At 54.7% G+C, this 17905-nt stretch overlaps 5 protein-coding genes across 6 annotated transcripts in view; 3 read left to right on the top strand and 2 right to left on the bottom strand.

Moving 5' to 3' along the window:
- LOC125959033 (uncharacterized) overlaps positions 1 to 2697 on the top strand; it is a 9369-nt gene extending 6672 nt beyond the window's left edge. The window contains exons 9-11 of the mRNA XM_049691751.1: positions 1 to 569; positions 681 to 1504; positions 1583 to 2697. The exon at positions 1 to 569 is cut by the window's left edge and continues 1385 nt beyond it. Coding sequence (XP_049547708.1) covers positions 1 to 569; positions 681 to 1504; positions 1583 to 2697 — 2508 coding nt within the window. The remainder of the gene's footprint in view (positions 570 to 680; positions 1505 to 1582) is intronic.
- Positions 1 to 4950, bottom strand: part of LOC125953395 (uncharacterized) — a 34517-nt gene extending 29567 nt beyond the window's left edge. The window contains exon 1 of the mRNA XM_049683151.1: positions 4156 to 4950. The gene's annotated coding sequence lies outside the window, so the exon portion shown is untranslated. The remainder of the gene's footprint in view (positions 1 to 4155) is intronic.
- LOC125954773 (mitochondrial ornithine transporter 1) lies at positions 4792 to 6649 on the top strand. Of its 2 annotated transcripts, XM_049685482.1 has the most exons (3): positions 4792 to 4874; positions 4974 to 5472; positions 5557 to 6649. In XM_049685482.1, the coding sequence occupies exons 2-3, from the start codon at positions 5406 to 5408 to the stop codon at positions 6426 to 6428; spliced, it is 939 nt and encodes a 312-aa protein (XP_049541439.1). In that variant the 5' UTR covers positions 4792 to 4874; positions 4974 to 5405; the 3' UTR covers positions 6429 to 6649. The 2 variants fall into 2 exon arrangements, with proteins under 2 accessions (XP_049541439.1, XP_049541354.1); XM_049685397.1 differs by lacking the exon at positions 4792 to 4874 and having other exon boundaries at positions 4892 to 5472.
- A 363-nt stretch (positions 6650 to 7012) lies between these two features.
- On the top strand, positions 7013 to 9654 carry LOC125954100 (tRNA-dihydrouridine(20) synthase [NAD(P)+]-like). Its single transcript, XM_049684153.1, has 6 exons — positions 7013 to 7230; positions 7314 to 7450; positions 7523 to 7808; positions 7888 to 8224; positions 8300 to 8526; positions 8614 to 9654. Exons 1-6 carry the CDS (start codon positions 7056 to 7058, stop codon positions 8988 to 8990), a joined length of 1539 nt encoding a protein of 512 aa, XP_049540110.1. The 5' UTR covers positions 7013 to 7055; the 3' UTR covers positions 8991 to 9654.
- LOC125954711 (39S ribosomal protein L3, mitochondrial) lies at positions 9646 to 11536 on the bottom strand. Its single transcript, XM_049685265.1, has 3 exons — positions 11324 to 11536; positions 11121 to 11208; positions 9646 to 11016 (listed from the first exon to the last, which is right to left on the bottom strand). The coding sequence occupies exons 1-3, from the start codon at positions 11377 to 11379 to the stop codon at positions 10030 to 10032; spliced, it is 1131 nt and encodes a 376-aa protein (XP_049541222.1). The 5' UTR covers positions 11380 to 11536; the 3' UTR covers positions 9646 to 10029.
- Positions 11537 to 17905: the final 6369 nt, after the last annotated feature.

The raw sequence follows: 17905 nt of genomic DNA, 5'->3' as shown, positions 1-17905 counted from the left end.
CCGGCGAACGTGGCCGACGACGAGGAGGAGGACGACGACAACTCAACCATCCTGGACGTGGTTGACTCCAACAACCACCATCACCAGCAGCACCAGCAACAGCAGCACCAGCAGCAACAGCAGCACCAGCAGCAACACCAGCAGCAACACCAGCACCAGCAGCAACACCAGCAGCATCAGCAGCAACAACAGCAACAGCAGCAACAGCATCAACAGCAACAGCAGCAGCAGCATCAACAGCAGCAACAGCATCATCATCACCCGCATGCCCAGATACAGCAGTACACCTCCAACTTTACTGGGCTAAATCTGCCCGATCTGCCACCGTTCCAGGGTCACGCGTTTCAGGGTCACTTCAATCACCAGACCCTGCTGGGTTCGTTCTACAACAGCAGCAACTCAGCAGTCGGCCGCAACACGATCAACACGATACCGACCTCCGCCAGTATGCTGGTGGAAGCGGCCCTCAACTCGGTCAGCAACATTATCACGGAGGCCGAGATGAGCACCGGTAACGGTAACAGCAGCACCAACACCAACACCAACACCAACAACAACAACAATGGTAACAGCAATAGTAACAATCACGGTGGGCTGCACATCAACCACATCGATGCTGGCGGTAGTGGTGGTGGTGCTAGCAATGGTGCCGGCGGTAACGGTGGGGCTGGGGGCGATGGCAACACTAACACGGATAACAACAACCTCACCGCAAGCTCGTTCAACGCGACCAGCATGGACGATGCGGTGGACGAGATGAAGCTGCTAAAGTCGCACCACTTCTCGATGCAGATCAGCTCGGTATCGCAGTACTCGACGCAGTCGCCCAACGACTCCGGCATCCTATCGATCCGGGGCGAGACGAGCACGAGCACCGCGAGGCCAAAGTCGCGCGAGAAGCTAACCATCTACGAGGACAGCGAGATGCTGAGCTACGAAGGTCAGCACCTGCAGTCGCAGGTTGGTGGTGGCGGTGGAAGCAGCTCGCACAAGCTCACTTCCAGCGTGGACTCGGTGCGGAGCGCCCTGTCACCGGAGGACACCGGCGAGTACAGCTATGCTACGGCAGCGGCTGCGGCAGCGGCAGCAGCAGCAGCAGCGAACGCCGCAACCAACCGCCAGCACATCACAACTGACTCACCGGTACGGTCCGTCTCGCGCCAAATCTACGCCGAGCACGATCTCATCTCACCAGCCTCGACGCCCTCGCTGCCACGGTACGACTTCGGACCGACGGAGACGAGCTATAATAGCGGGACGCGGCATCGGGCCGACGCCAAGTCGATCAGCTCGCTAGCGCTCGAGAACTTCGAGTCGAACCTGAAGGGTGCCGCGCATCACCTGCAGCATCATCATCTGTCCAGTGACGAGGACAACAGTATCGTGATTGCCGAGAACCTGTCCGTGAGCGCAGTGCAGACGCAGGATAAGCTGAAGCACTCGTCAACCGGTGGTGGTGGTGGCGGTGGTGGTTGTACTGCTGGCAGTACGGTTGGTGGTGGCGGTAGCGGTGGTAGCGTAACCGACTTTATACAGCACCAGAAGTACGGGCAGGCGGATGGTGGGCGCGTAGGCGTAGCAGCCGCCATGGCCACCAACACCGACATGCGCATCAAGTACAGCGATGGTGGCGTTGACCTGCCAGACTTTCGCAGCAACTCGCTCAGCGATACGTCCGACTTTCAGGGGTTGGACATGTCGTCACGTACCTCGGTACCGTCAGCCTATCATCACGCCAACTTCAGCCTCGCCACGCAGCCGGCCTCGAATCTCAACTTTAACCGCTACCACCACCACATCTACGACATACTTAGCGAGCGAGATCAGCAGCAACAGCAACCACAATCGCAGCACCAGCAGCAGCAACAACAGCAGCAACAACAACAGCAACAGCAGCAACAGCAACAGTTGCACCAGCATCAGCAACAGGTACAGCAGCAACAGCATCATCATCAACAGCAATCCCAGCAACAGTCGCAACAGCAGTCACAGCAGCAATCGAGTCAGCAACAGCAGCAGCAGCAGCAGCAGCATCAGCAACAGGATTCTTTTCAATTGCAGCAGTCCCAGCTGCAGCATCTGGTGCAGGAGCATGTGCAGAGTCAGGAGGCGGATTCGGACCAGGCCGTGTCGGTCGATCTGAGCCGCAGCTCCAACTACCTCGTACAGTCGCCGCCCTCACCGGCCATTTCCTACGCGGCCCACCCCCACTCGGACATGATCCGCATGGTGTCGTTAGATCTGAGTTCGAACACCGGTTCGCACCATGCGGTCAACAACGGTGGACATCACACGGTGCGTCACGCGTCCTTCATCTCCACCCAGATACAGCCAGGGACGGCCGACCATCACCGGTTGCTGGCGAGCGAGCAGCTGGCCGCTACGAACCACCGGCTGCTGGTCGGAGACCCCACCACCCATCTCATCTTCGAGCAGAACAACCGGCTGCTGTCGGACGCTGGTGGTCAGGGTGCAGCACCACCGCCACCACCACCGCGCCACGTCGTGTCACCGACCCGTGGCTTCGGTGCCTATCATCACCACCGCCATCATCATCATCACCATCAGGTGGGCACGTCGAACTATCATCACCATTCGATGAAGCAAAACCTGGCGTCGCCACCGATCAACCAGCACTCGTCGGCGGCTGCGGCTGCCGCCGCTGCCGCTTATCACCCCTTCCCAACCTACTACTAAGCGCGATGGGGACGGGCTAGTTTAGGTAAACACCCGCCCGCTGTTATCTGTAACACTCGCGAGCACAATGGCGCCTTTTGCTATCTTCTATCTACCGGATGAGATGGAAAGATGGTGCGCGGTTCAAATTTCATCACCATCATCATCATCGACGACGGCGACACACCCGAGACACGAGCAAGCCTCAAGGCTCCGTGGTTTCGGCAGCAGCACAAAGTCACGCATCGAAGTCTACTTGTACCAAAATGGCACCGGGATGGACGGTGAAAAAGTAAGAGGGCCTGACGGGCCGGTCATTATTGAAGCAGCTGTTCCCGAGAGGTTCGTAAGGTACGACATTCCTGTCAGTGCCAGTGCCATAGCTAGCAGCAAAAATGTGAAAGAAAGCAAGAGATTGAGCGAAAGAGAGAGAGAGAGAGAGAGAGAGAGAGAGAGAGAGAGAGAGAGGGAGGAGGAGGAGAAAGATGGAGAAGGAGTAACACTGTCCCACCAACAAAGACGAGAAATCGACATTCAAAGATATCATAGATCGCACACATGACTTTACAGTAGGGTAACTGAGAGCCCGGGCAGGCATTTCAATCGTAGAGCCGAATGCTATTTTGAAGTGATGCGCTGTAGCAATGCCTACTACTACTAGTATCACTACTACTACTACTACTACTGCTACTACTACCACTACTACTATTACTACTACGTTGCAAGCCAGTATTATTACTAGAAGCCCATTTCGTACACTTTGTAAAAAAAAATGGAACCGCAAAGAATTTGCCCAGCAAGCATAGTTATCGTTCATCATGGTTATAACTTAGGTTAGGTTTAGGTCGCTTCCAGACACAAAATACCGACTCGACAGCTGTGCTCTGTGAGTCGGCAGGGCCGCAGGACACGCGGGAATTCATCGCGGGCTTCGGGAATTTCCGAGGCGTGTCGAACACGGTACAATACACACCGACAGACACATAATCATCTCATCAGTATGGAATCTTCAATCCCAACAAAAACACACTATTTGATAAGAACACCCGCGCCTTCCCACTGCAGCTGCGCAACCACGCCGTACATGCTCTAATGCGGTGAAGGAGCATTATTATGTGCCAAACGACTAACAAACCCAAAAATAAAACACACGCACACATTTATCATCGCCAATGCCCTCTCCTCTGGTCCAGCCACACTTAACCCATATTTGCTACAAATTTCTTTGCTGTGCGTACATGTATGAGCGGGCGCGCGCGCATATGTGTGTGTGTGTGTATGTGTCACGTTCTGATAGAAAGAAGGACGCTACGTACTTCCTTTATGTTACTCCTCTTTTAGGTTATGTTGTTTCCCCTCCCACAGACATCTGACCCCATTCGTCCTGATCGCATAATAATCGTATACTCATTATGAATAGATAAGCGTTAGTGTGTACGTGTGTATATGCGAAAGCATTTCTGTGTGTTTTAAACTCACTTGGAACACTCTGGAAATCTCATACCTACTGCCGGCGAATGCAGTGCTTGGAAGATACACTATGGAGGCATATAAGGATACTACTGGTCACCGGAACAGGCACGCCAGCCAGATTATCAAGGAAGCCAGCAATCACACTACTACCCATAGTGTGTGTATTAATCCAGCATATAGAGAGAAAGGTATCGATACCGAGGCAGAGAGAAAGAAAGAGAGAAAGAGAGAGAGAGAATGAGGAGTGGTGGTACAGGGAAATGAATTGGGCTTAAATGCGAGTGCCCTTGTTTACAGCAGGGCGAGAGCTGCTACAGATCACATCAGTATTCGTCATCATATTTGAACAGAAAAGTGCAAAACATAAAATAAAAAAAGAAAAAACACAAACAAAACAAACAAAAGATGTAAGAAACATGAGTGCGTTAAGCTGACCTTTGAAAAGCGACAAAAAATCAACTGTATTATAAAATAGAAATTATTAAATATACGAAAATATCTGAATACCTTCTGTTGTCTACGAGGATCCGCTTATCACTGGGAGCGCAAGAACGTTGTGCGAGAGCCGCGAGCGGCGATCTGTCGCTAGTAGGCAGCCCCCTTGCGGTTCCGGGAATGACGTAACGACTTGTTGCTGTTGCCTGAGCCGCGTGCGCGGTATACGGTGTCCCGTCCTCGACCGCCGTTGCGTACACGGTTAAACACGCCCGATGTCATCAAAAAGGGTAAGTGGCCAGCGGAATGACAACATACGACGGTGCGCGGCAACAACAGCAGCATCACGCGAGCGTGTCTCTCGCACACTCACACATACTTACTTTCAGTGGCAGCTGATAAGCGAAAGCCGAAACGCGAAGGCCAGCCTGGAACTGCTTCCCCGTTATCAGTGCTGTGGCATCGAGCAGCAGCCATCGCGCACACTTGAGACGGGGTAAGCCACCGCCCGTATCAGTGTGGAGCGTAGCGCGCCACGAGTGAGAGTGACAAACAATCAACCAACCCACCAAAGCCGTGGGACAACGAATTACGCGTGCTGCGGTGTAGTAACGAGTTAGCAACAATAACACAACACAGCACCAGCCGGTTAGACGGGTTGTTGAAGCGCACGTGGCAAGCCAGTTGCAACTGCAAAGAGTGCATTGCTCATTGCAGCTCATTGCTGCGGATACTACTCTCCGTTAGCCGTGTTATCCCTCGCCGGCGCGTGCGACACCGTGTAGAATCAGCTGACACCGAATTCGAGTGTGGTTCCGACGATGCATGGCTCCGGGGACTCCAGCAGTTTGAAAACGGGCGTCATCGACTTTGTGGCAGGATGTTTGGGTATGTTTTGCCTTGCGGACTTGCTTCCGATACACTCATTATCACTCATTATCATGCACGTGATTTGTTTGCGTTTCTTCGCAGGCGGTGTGGCACTGGTGTACGTTAGTCAGCCGATGGACACGGTGAAGGTGAAGATGCAAACGTTTCCGGGGCTGTACCGTGGCATGGTGGACTGCACCGTGCAGACGTTCCGACGGGACGGTGTGGTGCGTGGCTTGTACGCAGGCACCCTGCCAGCGGTCGTGGCCAACGTAGCCGAAAACTCAGTATTATTCGCCGCGTACGGTGCATGCCAGCAGGTGGTTGGGTACGCGGTTCGTAAACCAGCCATCACGGAGCTATCGATGGTGGAGAACGCTAGTGCCGGCTTTCTGGCAGCATTCTTCTCCTCCTTCACACTCTGTCCTACCGAATTGATCAAGTGTAAGCTGCAGGCGTTGCGCGAAACTCAATCGCAAGCCCAGTCGCAGTCGGCATCCTCCGCGGAAACGTCGACCCGACGGCCCACCATCTCGTCGTTTGCCCTCGTCAGTCAGATACTGCGCACCGAGGGCATCGCCGGAATGTTTCGTGGTCTGACGTCGACGTTTGCGCGCGAAATGCCGGGTTACTTCTTCTTTTTCGGCGGGTACGAGGGAACACGTGAGCTGTTGGCGAAACCGGGCCAATCGAAGGAGGAAATCGGCCCACTCAAAACGATGGTGGCAGGTGCAGTCGGTGGTGTCGCGCTCTGGACGGTCATCTTTCCAGCCGATGTCATCAAGAGCCGCATCCAGGTGTACAGCATGCGGGCAAGCATGACGAGCGTTGCGATCGACATCTTCCGCAAGGAGGGTCCCCTGGCGTTCTATAACGGGCTAGTGCCGACGATCGTCCGCACCATCCCAGCAACGGCTGTGCTTTTCGTGGTGTACGAGTACACGAAGAAAACGCTGAGCAGGCTTTTAGATTGATTGATGCGGATAGATCCAATCATTCCCTTCTCCCACACACTCTCTCGCGCTCTCTCTCTCTTTGAGCGATCGACAATGACTATACTAGAAAAAGAGAGAAAAACTCATCAACGCATATAGTCTAGAAGGGAGATCAAGAACTCTACGAAAGACAAGATGTGAGGAAGGCATTTTTTGTGTATATAAAGGCAGGGCAAAGCATTTATAATATAAAAGAGGTATAGCAATTGGAAGTGTGTTAATTAATTGGGTGTATTTTTACTAAACAGGGCAGAGGAGCGCGTTTTTGATGAAAAAGAAAGAAATTTGATTTTTACAGAACCATATGCGTGCTTACATCGCATAGCTAAATACAATAATTAACGATTAACGATAAAGGAAACGATTACAAATTCAAATTTAATTTTCTAACGTGCTTTTCGTGTGTCTCTGGGGTGACCAGCACACAGCCATCAACGGAAGGCACAGAAACTGACAGCTTCGCCCGTGGGTCGTGACGTTTTCAGTGTGACCAAGGCACACTCACACTGTGACAGCCGCACGTTCCGGTTCCATTTGTTTACATCGCTAGCAGTGCAGCTCTGGAAAGCAAGTGATTTGGTCCCCTCGCTTTGGTGGTGATACAGGATGGCGGGAAAAATTAAGACGCAGCTCGACTATCGAAATAAGCTGATCCTCGCACCCATGGTGCGGGTTGGTACTTTGCCGATGCGTCTGCTCGCCCTCGAGTACGGCGCCGACCTGGTATACACGGAGGAAATCATCGACTGGAAGCTGCTGCGTGCCGAACGACGGGTCAACGGTACGTGTAGTGAGTCTGCAGACGTGGCCATCACTCGCTAAATCCTTCTCCCTTTTCTATTTTCGGTGCTGCGCTAATGGTAGACGTGCTAGGGACGATCGACTACATCGATACTACCGATGGTACGGTCGTATTTCGGACATGCCCGGCCGAACGGGGAAAGGTGGTGTTGCAGATTGGAACGGCAGCTGCAGAGCGGGCTGCTGCCGTAGGACGAATGGTACGTGTGCCAGGTTGCTTCCCTGGAGCTATCGTTTGACATTCTGGTACCCCCTTCTCTTCAATTCACTAGCTACAAGAGGACGTGTCCGCCATCGACGTGAACATGGGCTGTCCGAAAGACTTCTCTATCAAGGGTGGTATGGGAGTGGCCCTACTGTACGATTTACCACGCGCCAAGTCCATACTCGAGGCACTGGTCCAGACGGTTTCCATTCCGGTGACATGCAAGATACGGCTGATGCCGGATGTGGATGATACCATCAAGTTGGCCCGCGAGCTACAGTCGACCGGTATCAGCGCAATCGGTGTGCACGGACGCACCAAAACGGAGCGACCACGCGATCCAGTGAACGAAGGTAACGTAGTGACTGGTCGGGTCGGATGCAGGTGTTTAATCTCTTGATATTTATGGTGGTCTAATCGATACTCTTACAGCTGCAATCGCGCGGGTTGCCAAATCCCTGGACATACCGGTCATTGCGAATGGTGGTTCCCAATCGATCACGCGACGCTGTGACATACTCAAGTTCGCTCGGCAATGCGGTACTGGCAGCGCGATGGTCGCCCGGGCCGCCGAATGGAACGTGTCCGTGTTCCGCCCCGATGGTCCACTACCACTCGATGATGTGATCCGGCGCTACCTAACGCTCTCCGTGCGCTACGACAATTCCCCCGCCAACACCAAATACTGTGTGCAGATGATGCTGCGCAGCCTTCAGGAGTCACCGATCGGCCGCCGTTTGCTTGATAGCCAGACAATGCAGCAGATATGGTAAGATTAATGCTTTCAGCTAGGCCAGGCAGCGCTAGTTTTATCGAATTGTCATCAAATTTGGACGCATTACAGTGACATTTGGGAGCTGGGGGACTATTGCCGCGAGACGCAGCTCGTTTACCATCAAGCTGGCAACCAGGGAAGACGGGCGTGCCGCCCGCGCACACTTTCACTAGACCAGTCCGTCGACGGTAGCCTTGGCGGGGGCAAAAGACAATGTTTCGAAGGTCAAACCAGCAACCAGGAGCAGTCGGTTATTGAGGAAAACATATGCTTCATTCGCGCGAATTTCCCACAAGGTAAGATAACGAATGAGGAGTATTGGAGCCATGATTCTCAACTAAATCCCCCCCCCCCCCCCCCCCTAACTTTCTTTCACAACACAGATAACGAACTGCCGAAGACGAAGCTGTTTCTATACGCGCGCCGCAACAATCTGGAACTGGCACAGTACGAGGTGCAGCAGAAGGACAAGCTGTTCAAAGGGATCATCGAGTTCGACGGCAAGCGATACAGCAGCACGTTCTGGGAGAAGAGCAAACGGTTCGCTGAACAGGCCGCCGCCCTCGTCTGTCTCGTGCAGTTGGGCGTTGAGCAGCGGGACACACTGATCGCCAACGGTGCAATGATGAAACCCGTTTCCGAAGTCGCCGCTCCGACGCAGAACAGCTTCGACGAACCCAGCTCCAAGGAAATTTCGGCAAAGGAGACGCCCGAACAAAAGCCAATCGAGATTGCGGTGAAGGATTACGTGGTGGTTTGATCGACGATATCGGGGGGTCAAACCACAACCACAAAGCCAGTTGCCACCAGATACCACGAAATTGAGCATCGCTCCGTCCGAAGCATCGAATCAAATACTATGTTACGTGCATTATATGCTGCTTTGGAGTAAAAAATCATCCGTTGAACTGGACTCTACCGGGCGCTAAGTTAAGATGTTTTGAAGAATTAAAAGCTCTGTTCATTAAATTAGTTATTGTTAATTATTATATTGCGTGAAAACGGGTTATCAAGTCACTAGCAACGATAACAAAATACTGCATATGAACCAACGATAATTCATATATTAGATTATACATGCAGGCACAGATTGACATAGTCAATGTTCAGATCAAACAAAGTAAATACCCACAAAAGTAGAAGAATTCGCATCGGAACACGTGAATTGATAGACATGTCGCTTACAGCAACAGGGCCATTAGCCAACTGAGCTCAGGGACAGAAATGCTAAAGGTGCTAAAAGTCATATGAGTTTTCTGCATTTAATTCTATGCGACTCTGTATGACAATAATTGTTTTACAACCCTTTCGCCTAGGGATCGAAGAAAACCAATAGGATTCGGAACAGTTTGGAAAACTTGTATGTTGCTAATGTTAAAAATAGAATGATTAAAAATAAAATAAAATAAGTTTAGCTCCCCTGAAGAGACAAAAACTGCGTTTAAAACACCTAACTAGAAATCATATCCTATCGCCGTGGTTGTTACGCCTTTCGTGCACGAAACTCGCCTGAAAGATGGACAAAAAGTATTGCAAGCAATAAGTACTTTGAATAGAAAAACCATTACCTTGCATTACCATCCAAAGTGTAAGACTCGTAAAGTATCAAAAGGGTTTGCATCTTCTTTCCGCCGAACACTTTATTGTAGGCCAGCTAACGAGTTGAATTGTCTGCTAAACTACCAGCACTCGCTGGGACACTTAAGGAAATAGCACAAAGGCAGACTATAGGTACAGTTAAGATCGAAAGAAAAATAAAGGAAATGCCTAATCGAGTTTAGCGCGTTTACACAGTGAAGCTAATCGCCGGACCCGAAAGAAATGGAGAGCCTCCGAAAGTCGTGCAACTGGTCGTGCCACACTTCTGCCTCCTCCGTGGGCGCTGGTGGGCTAAGTGCGGTCGGGAACGGTGGTTGACCGGATGGGCCTCGTTTGGCGCCGTGCTTGCGCAGCGGCAGCACCGTATCGTACACGTACACAAGCCCATTGGTGCTACCGGCAATGTTGCTGCTCCGCACCCACATCACATTGTACTGACGGTTGATTCGCAGGACCTGCAATCCGCGCAACACCCGCCACCGATTGCCCATGTGACCGGGCATCTTGGTGCCCGGCCAGACCCGGGCCTTCTGTCCACCGGCCCCAATGTTGCCCGGGCGTCGGTGTGTTTTCGTGACACCGTGCGTCTTCGGCATGCCTTTGAAGCCGTGTCGCTTCACCACGCCCTGAAAGCCACGGTCTACCGTCTTGCCACGCACGTCCACATAGTCACCGACCCGGAAATGATCGACGGTGAGTGCGGTACCGGGCGGAAGCTGCGCCTCGGGTGACACCAGAAACCGGCACAGGTGTTGTTTGGGCAGGACCCCCGTGTGCTGGAACAGGCCAGCGTACTCCTTCGTGAACAGTGATGGATCACCATTCTCCGCCCCGACCAGCAAGCACCCATACGGTCTGCGCCAGTTGCGTCGCTGACGCGGCTCCTGCGCTGGCCGGTACTCCTCGGGCGGAATATACTTGACCACCTCGTTCTCCACAATCTGCAGTAGCGTCGTGCGGATTTTGGTGCCGTTGCGCGTCCACAGCGGGTACTGGCCGATCTTCTTTGCGATCACACCGGTCCGCTTCAGACCGGGCGCCCACTCAGCAACCGGGCCAGCCTCCTCGCCGCCAGTTCGCAGCTGCAACAGGTTCGCCTGGTTTCGATCGGCCGCCGCTTGCACCGTTTCTCTGCGCACCTCACCCAAGAACGCGCTATTTTCCTGGGTAAACTGTTCATCGTGTAGCTGTGCGGGAGAACGGAACGGAACGGAAAGTAAAAGTTATTAGAAAGGATAAAACAGAGCGAGAGTGAATCGGATCACACAAACGAACGAATGGAAACACCTACCGTGCGTGTCTTTTTCACAAACCACACTGGGTTCCGCAGCCGTGGTCGGTTCAGATAGTTCTTCGAGCGAGCCGGATTCACGATCCACCTACGGTTGACAAACGGGGTACAACATTAGCGAATGAAGAGGATGAGACCATATCAATATCGCGCGAAGATGTACACAAGCCCTTCCCCGGCTCGGCGTGGTTCGCGACACTCACCACGGATTCTGTAACGTCGATCGGAACAGTGACGAAAGGCTGCCAAACGATGCCATGGTCTGTGTGCTTCTCTTTCGGCTTTACCTGCTGCCAGCAGGCAAAGCAGATTCACGGTGGTAAAGAGTGTCGGAGAATCGCGGTTCGCTAAACGAGGTAGGCTAGGTTGTTGCCGTTTCCGAGACGTCAAATTTCGATTGAATAACAGCACGCACCGGTCGGTCGGTTCAAGCAGGGGCAGCAGCAGTGACGACGGCCGTGGTGGAGACGGTACCAGCAGCTGTCAAAGCGCGCCGCACGGGCTCATGGTGACATCCGTACTCACGCGCCATGCACATAACGAGAATCGGTGAGAAGCGTTCGCGTTTGCGTTATGCTTTGCCGGAGTTTAAATTTGAAACGTAACGTAAAAACGAGTGCTCCACCACGCTGCCGATTTGCAAGCATACCGTTAAGCTGGCCGGTTGGCGTTCCTTCACGACATGAAAGCGCGTTGGAGTGCATTGGACTCGGTGTGTGCGTGCGTGACACACAGCATCCTATTCCAGCATGTGCTGATACTAAGGCTTCGTGTACTTTCTTTTTGAGTATGGATGCAGCGCCTGCACGCCATTAGCACTACCATCATCAACAGCATCATCATCATCATCATCATCATGGAAATAAAATAAATAAAGAAAAGCCAAATATCGATGAATCAGATCGCAGTGTTACCGGAACACAATCGAGAGCAGAGTAGGCGAAAAAAGGTGAATTGGAAGCACGTGGAAGGAGGAGAAGGGTTTGAACGTTTCAAATCTGCTGGAACCAAGCAGCATTGGCTCTTCCTTTGCAGCGATGCGTCGGTGGTTTTTTTTTTGTTACTTTTCCTCTGCCATCGGCTGCTGACGTCTTCTTCCGGGCGGCCCCGGGCGGTGGTGCTATACACCTACGCGCGCCCCCCTATGCCCTTCACCTTCACTTGCGCCGTTCCTCCGGTTTGCTAGGTTTGCTTATCCCGCCAACCGACCAGGGGCCGCATGTTTGCGCATCGCGCACGATCGTTAAATGAAGATGATCAGCAGCGCGCGCAACGCAATCATCGCACGGCACCAGCAATTGTACCGAAATTACCATTGACCTAATAAATCCTTCCATTCCCTCTCCTTTTCCCCTCTCTCCCTCCTCGCCCCCTCCCCTCTCTCGCTCTCTCCTCCCTCTCAACTGACTCCATCTTTCCCTATTTTTATGCGCTTACACTCCGCTCCAACGAATCACTCCAGTCCAATTCAGTTAATCGCACGCTGGACCGCAACACGCACGACGGTTCGGCTAATAATGCAGCAGCGGCAGCAGCAACCACCCCCGGGCGTACTGGGGGTGTGGGGTGGAACACACATACAGGAGGGGGGGAGGCGCAACGCGCCGATCTGTTTGCAGTTACAGTTATGGGTTTTCTACGGTGAACTCGCACGGCTTTCCTCTTCCTCTTCTTCTTCTTCTTCTTCTCTTCTTTTTCTTCTTCTTCTTCTTCCGTTTCTGTTTTTCTTTCTTTCTTTCTTTCTTATTTTTCCTTCCTCGGTTCCGGTCGCCAGTGGCCGCTGGATTGGGTGCCATCGCACTGTTCAAAATTCCGATTCCTCCGGATTGATAAATCGACCAACCAATGTGTGTCTGTGTGCTTGCGCGCGTGTGTGTGTGTATTACCGGCACCAATATTGGTTGCGGAGTGTTAGCGCCATCCTCTACACCTCTTCCCTGCGTCTAGTGCACCGACTCCATGCCTCTCACCACACATACACACACACTCACACACACACACACAGGTCCCGGAGGTAGCGATGCTTTTTGGCCAAGGCTCGTCGGCGCGTCGTGGCCAAGGTGCCGGGCGCCTTCGATCTCTTCGGGGGCTGTGCACCCTTAATTTACCCCTCCTCATCATCATCTTTTCATCCTTCTTCCTCCTTCTCCTGTTTACTGGCTGGTGGCTGGTGGCTGGTGGCTGGTGGCTGGTGGCTGCCGCCGCCGCCGCTCGAGCCTAACTAGCGCTTCCGTGCGCTTTCACCATTCCGTCGTACCCGTCGTGCTTGGCTGAGCTCCTTTACCGATCTCTGGTCCCTCTCCCGGGTCCGCGCTGCTTGATTGCCCGCGAGCGAACGGGCATACACACACACACACACACATACACACACACACCCCTTCCATCTTCACCCGAAACGCACCGCAGCACTGATTCTAATAAAGTTTCTCCATAAATATTTAGATAGAAAGAAGGTATCGGGCAACCGCTTTCCTCGCACTCCACGCCATCCTGTGCGGGGGGGGAGGGGGGGGGATGGATGCTGCGTGCAAAATAAATTCCGCCACTGAACTGAGCCGATCAGCCGATCACCAGCTATCGCGCACGCGCCCTTCGCATGCTACACTTCCTGCCGCTTCTCGTCCTTGCCATACGATTTCGCCTGCAAACAGTGTGCAGGAGGTCTTAAACAGCGCCCAGGACGACACACAAAGTTATCGCGAATACTTTCACGCACGTTCAAAACACAACACAATGTCACAGTTTGTGCATTGGTGCATTTCAGTTATCGCGATAACTTCTCGCCGGATTTGTATGGGATGACGTTTAATTGAGAAGTTCTCGTCGAGAACATCCGTGGTCGTGTAGACGCAGTTTTTAGTGTCTGACAATGAGGGACGTGAGCATGGACCGCATGCCACATCAGTGTGAGCAATCAGCGAGAACAATGGCGACCGAGAAAGATTTGGCCACAGCAGACAGCGAAACAAAAACAAAACAAAAACAAAAAGGACGACGAGCGACAAAAGACGCGACAAGACGGATTAGGGTGCGGATGATAGTAAATATATTTGGGATCTAACACAATAAACACTCAAACACACACACTCGCACACACACACTCACACATAACCTAAAAAATGCACTGTTGCGCATAGAATCACACACACACACACACATGTACAGTGGAAGAGGTATGTTGATGGGGCCCCCCCCGGGGCGGGTCTCTAGCAGACATGGCGGTTCGAGATGACGCATTTGTTGGTGTTGCGCGAGAATAGCATCCCGTCCGGGCAGGTCATATGAACTGACACGAGGATCTGCTGCTGTTGCTTGCTGTGGTGGTGGTGATGGTGGTGGTGCTGCTGCTGCTGCTGCTGGGATCCATCGTCACCATCAGCTGGATGCGGTGGAGGATGGGTGGGTGGCTGCTGCAGCTTGCACAGGAAGTACGAGCGACAGTCGACCGAGTTGATGTCGGCGAAGCGACCGGTGGCGGTACACGGGTACTCGGGGGGCGTGTAAGGACGCAGGGGACTCGTCGCCAGCACCAGATCGCCCCCATCCAGTGTCGATGCGTCCGCGGTCAGCGGCTCGGTGGCCGACCAGGTAAGCCACGGTGGCTGGCCAAGATCGCCCGAACCACCGTCGACCGTCGACGGTTCGGATGATTGAGTGTCGATCAGCGGCCCAGCGGCCACACAGCCTCCAACCGTGGCAGGATCCCTTCCCGATCCTGCATCCAGCTCAGCCCGGTCCTCTTCTGCTCCTGCATCCTCATCACCATCTGCGGCGGCGACGGCGAACGCTTCACTACCGACGCAGCGAGCTCTGGCACGGGAGAAGACGGTACCGGCCGGGCAGCGGATCAGCACCAGTGCCCAGGCACCGGTCCGATCACGCGTGCAGATGTAGTACGTCCGGCAGGTGGCATCAGCCTCGTTCGCGAACCGACCGGACCGGACGCAACGGCTGGTACTATCGGGTTCTGGCACTTCCGGAGCCGCCTCTTCCTCCGGTTGTCGCGATTCGAGCAGCGGCTCGCTTCCTTCGACCCTGGGCGACTCCAGACCGAGCCCGAGACCGTGACCGCGACCGAGGGTAAGCGCACCGACCGGACACACGTACTCGGCGGACGGTACGCAGCGGGTCGTAAGCCACGAGAAGATGGTACCCGGTGGGCACTGCTCCAGCACGGGTGGCCCGAGCGTACCAAGGCTAGCGTCCCGCTGGCAGCGATAGAACCGCTCGCAACCACGCGACTCCCGATCGGGGAAACGGCCGACCGCCACACACCGGAATCCCCGGTCAACGTCGGTGGTGGTGGTGATGGTACCACCGGTATCGTCCGGGCACTGGTAGGTGGCCGCCGGTACGCAATGCCGCTCGTACTCCGAGAACACGGTACCGGGATCGCAGAGGAAGCTGCGCGACACTAGCGCCGCACCGGGGGAGAAGGTACCGGCGGGCCGCGTGCAGAGCCGGTAACCGCGACAGTGCGGTACCGATTCATCCGGAAAGCGGCCCGCCCCGAGACACACTAGATCCGATAGATAGTGGTGACCGGTCCCGGAGGGTCGCACCAATGCGGCCATCGTGGTCGCCTGCGTCGTCGTCGTCGTTGGCGTTGTCGTTACCTGCGTCACCTGCGCCGTCATCGGTGTCGGTGTCGGTGGTGGCATTGACAGCAGGGACGGCAATGGTGGTGGTGGTGGTGGTGCGGGAGCGCCATCACACTCGTACTCATCCTCCGGTACGCAGGCGTGGGCTGGTGGTGAGAAGAGGGGCCGCTCGTCCGGGCACCGCTGCCGGATCGGTACGAACACGCCCGGATCCTTCGTCTTGAGGCAGTTAACGAAATGGCGACAGTCGGTGGACGATTCGAGCACGTACTTGCCACACTCGCGACACTCGTACTCGATCGCGTAAAAATCCTCGAGCGTGGCACAGTCGTCACCGGTGATGCACCGCTGGTACCGCCCACTGAACAGTGCCCCCTGCCAGCACTCGTCCTGCCGGGGCCCCGCTAGCGACCCGTTCGTGCCCGGCACCACCGCACACGTCAGGTACGTCCGGCAGGACGGATCGGTCGGGTTCGGGAAGCGACCGGGCCGTGGACACTCCCACGACGACACGTCCGGGCTCAGTGGCTCACCAGCACTAGCCACGTCACTACCACCACCACCACCACCATTGTCCACCTGGCCACGGACCAGCACTAGCAGCACAGCGTGCACCAGCATCAACAGTTGCTGCTGCTGCTGCTGCTGCTGCTGCTGATGATGCGACGCCATTTGCGATTGCGATTGCACTCACTGATGGCCCCCCGAAAAGTGTGAGGTTAGGATGTGTTTTTGGGGTGAGCCCCGGTTAACCCGTACCGGTAGGGCTTGCGGATGCGGACTAAATGCGCGTCCCAACCGCGGCGGTGACATCGCTTTATAGCGGGCAGGCGCGTGCTAATGAAGTGCAGGCCACCGCCACCGCCACCGCCTCCGTTTCCGGGGCACGTCGGTCTTCATTCTCTATTCGTTCGTTCGTTCGTTCTAATCCCGGGTGTGCGTGCCACTCCCCCGTCCCCGTCCCCGCTCACACTACACAATCAAACCCCATTTGTCCCACGCGAGTGGCCTGTGGTCCCGTGCGGTCCGGTTCTCCCGGTCGCACGGCACACGGCAGCCTGGCAGATGCTTGAGATGCAAATTGCCAGCCCGGTCAGTCGCGCCTTCACGCCCCCGAACTTCCATGGTGTAATTGATGGCGGCGGCGGGCTGGGCAGCATACTGAGCAGCGCGACACGCGACCGTCCAAGGTCACCGGTCTCCTGCCCCCTCACCCCTTCCCGGTGACGGTCAGTTTCTTATGATGGATCGCATCGCTTCGGCGCTGGAGGAAAGGGAGCTAGCGGGCCGCGGGCGCGCGGCCAATTGGTTGGTGTGCGCCACGGAACAGGATGTCGGATAGGGGAAGTGTTCGATTCCGAGATGCGCGATCCCCGCATGCGGGTGAAAGAAGGAAGGGAAAAAAATGGGGGAAAGGGGGATGAGGGTGAGGGGTGGAGGGTGCGGTGCGGTGACCAATGCGTGGATCATTAAAACGGAGAAAAGCCAGCGAGCGAGGCGCGATCGCGCGCGCGCGCGCGAGAGATCGCTGGCCGTGATAAAACCGAAATGGGGGTGGGGGTGGGGTTGAGTAGGAGGAACGGGTGGGGGTTGATAAATCATAAACAATGTAACGGGGTGGCTTTCAGCGCCAGCCGGCCGCTCGAAGGGTCTTTCTCCTTCTCTCTCTTTCTCTCTCTCTCTTTCTCTTTCTGTCTTTGTCTCTCGGCAATAGGAAATCGAGTTTGATGATGATCCGGCCATCATTCCGCGCCGTGAAGCTCTCACAAGTCACCGACTACGCGGCCAGCCAGCCAGCCAGCCAGCCAGCCAGCTAGCCAGCCAGCTAGCCACCACTCTCCCCCTCCCCCCGAAGCACACCCTGCCGTCCGCAATTAGACGTAAGGGAAAACTTATCAAATCAAATATGGCGATAGACACGAGGGCAGGGCAGGAATGGGCAGGAAGGGGGGGTGAAGTAAGGGAAGGCACGGCAGGTGAAACCGGAGTGACAGTGAGTGATGTTTATGCATTAGGAGTGCAACTGGTTGGTGGGCCCGGGACCCGGGGTTCGGGGGCTCAATAAAGACTTGCTTGTTTTATGACGCCTCGCCTCGTACGTCCCAAAAGTGCCGAAGCCGGATTTAAACCGGGCTGCGCACATGCACACACACACACACACACACACATGTGTGCGCTGGCTGG

Source organism: Anopheles darlingi, chromosome X (genome assembly GCF_943734745.1).
Source record: "Anopheles darlingi chromosome X, idAnoDarlMG_H_01, whole genome shotgun sequence".
Taxonomy (NCBI): Eukaryota; Metazoa; Arthropoda; class Insecta; order Diptera; family Culicidae; genus Anopheles; species Anopheles darlingi.
Note: the sequence above shows the minus strand (reverse complement) of the source record. Positions and strands in the feature narration are given on the sequence as shown.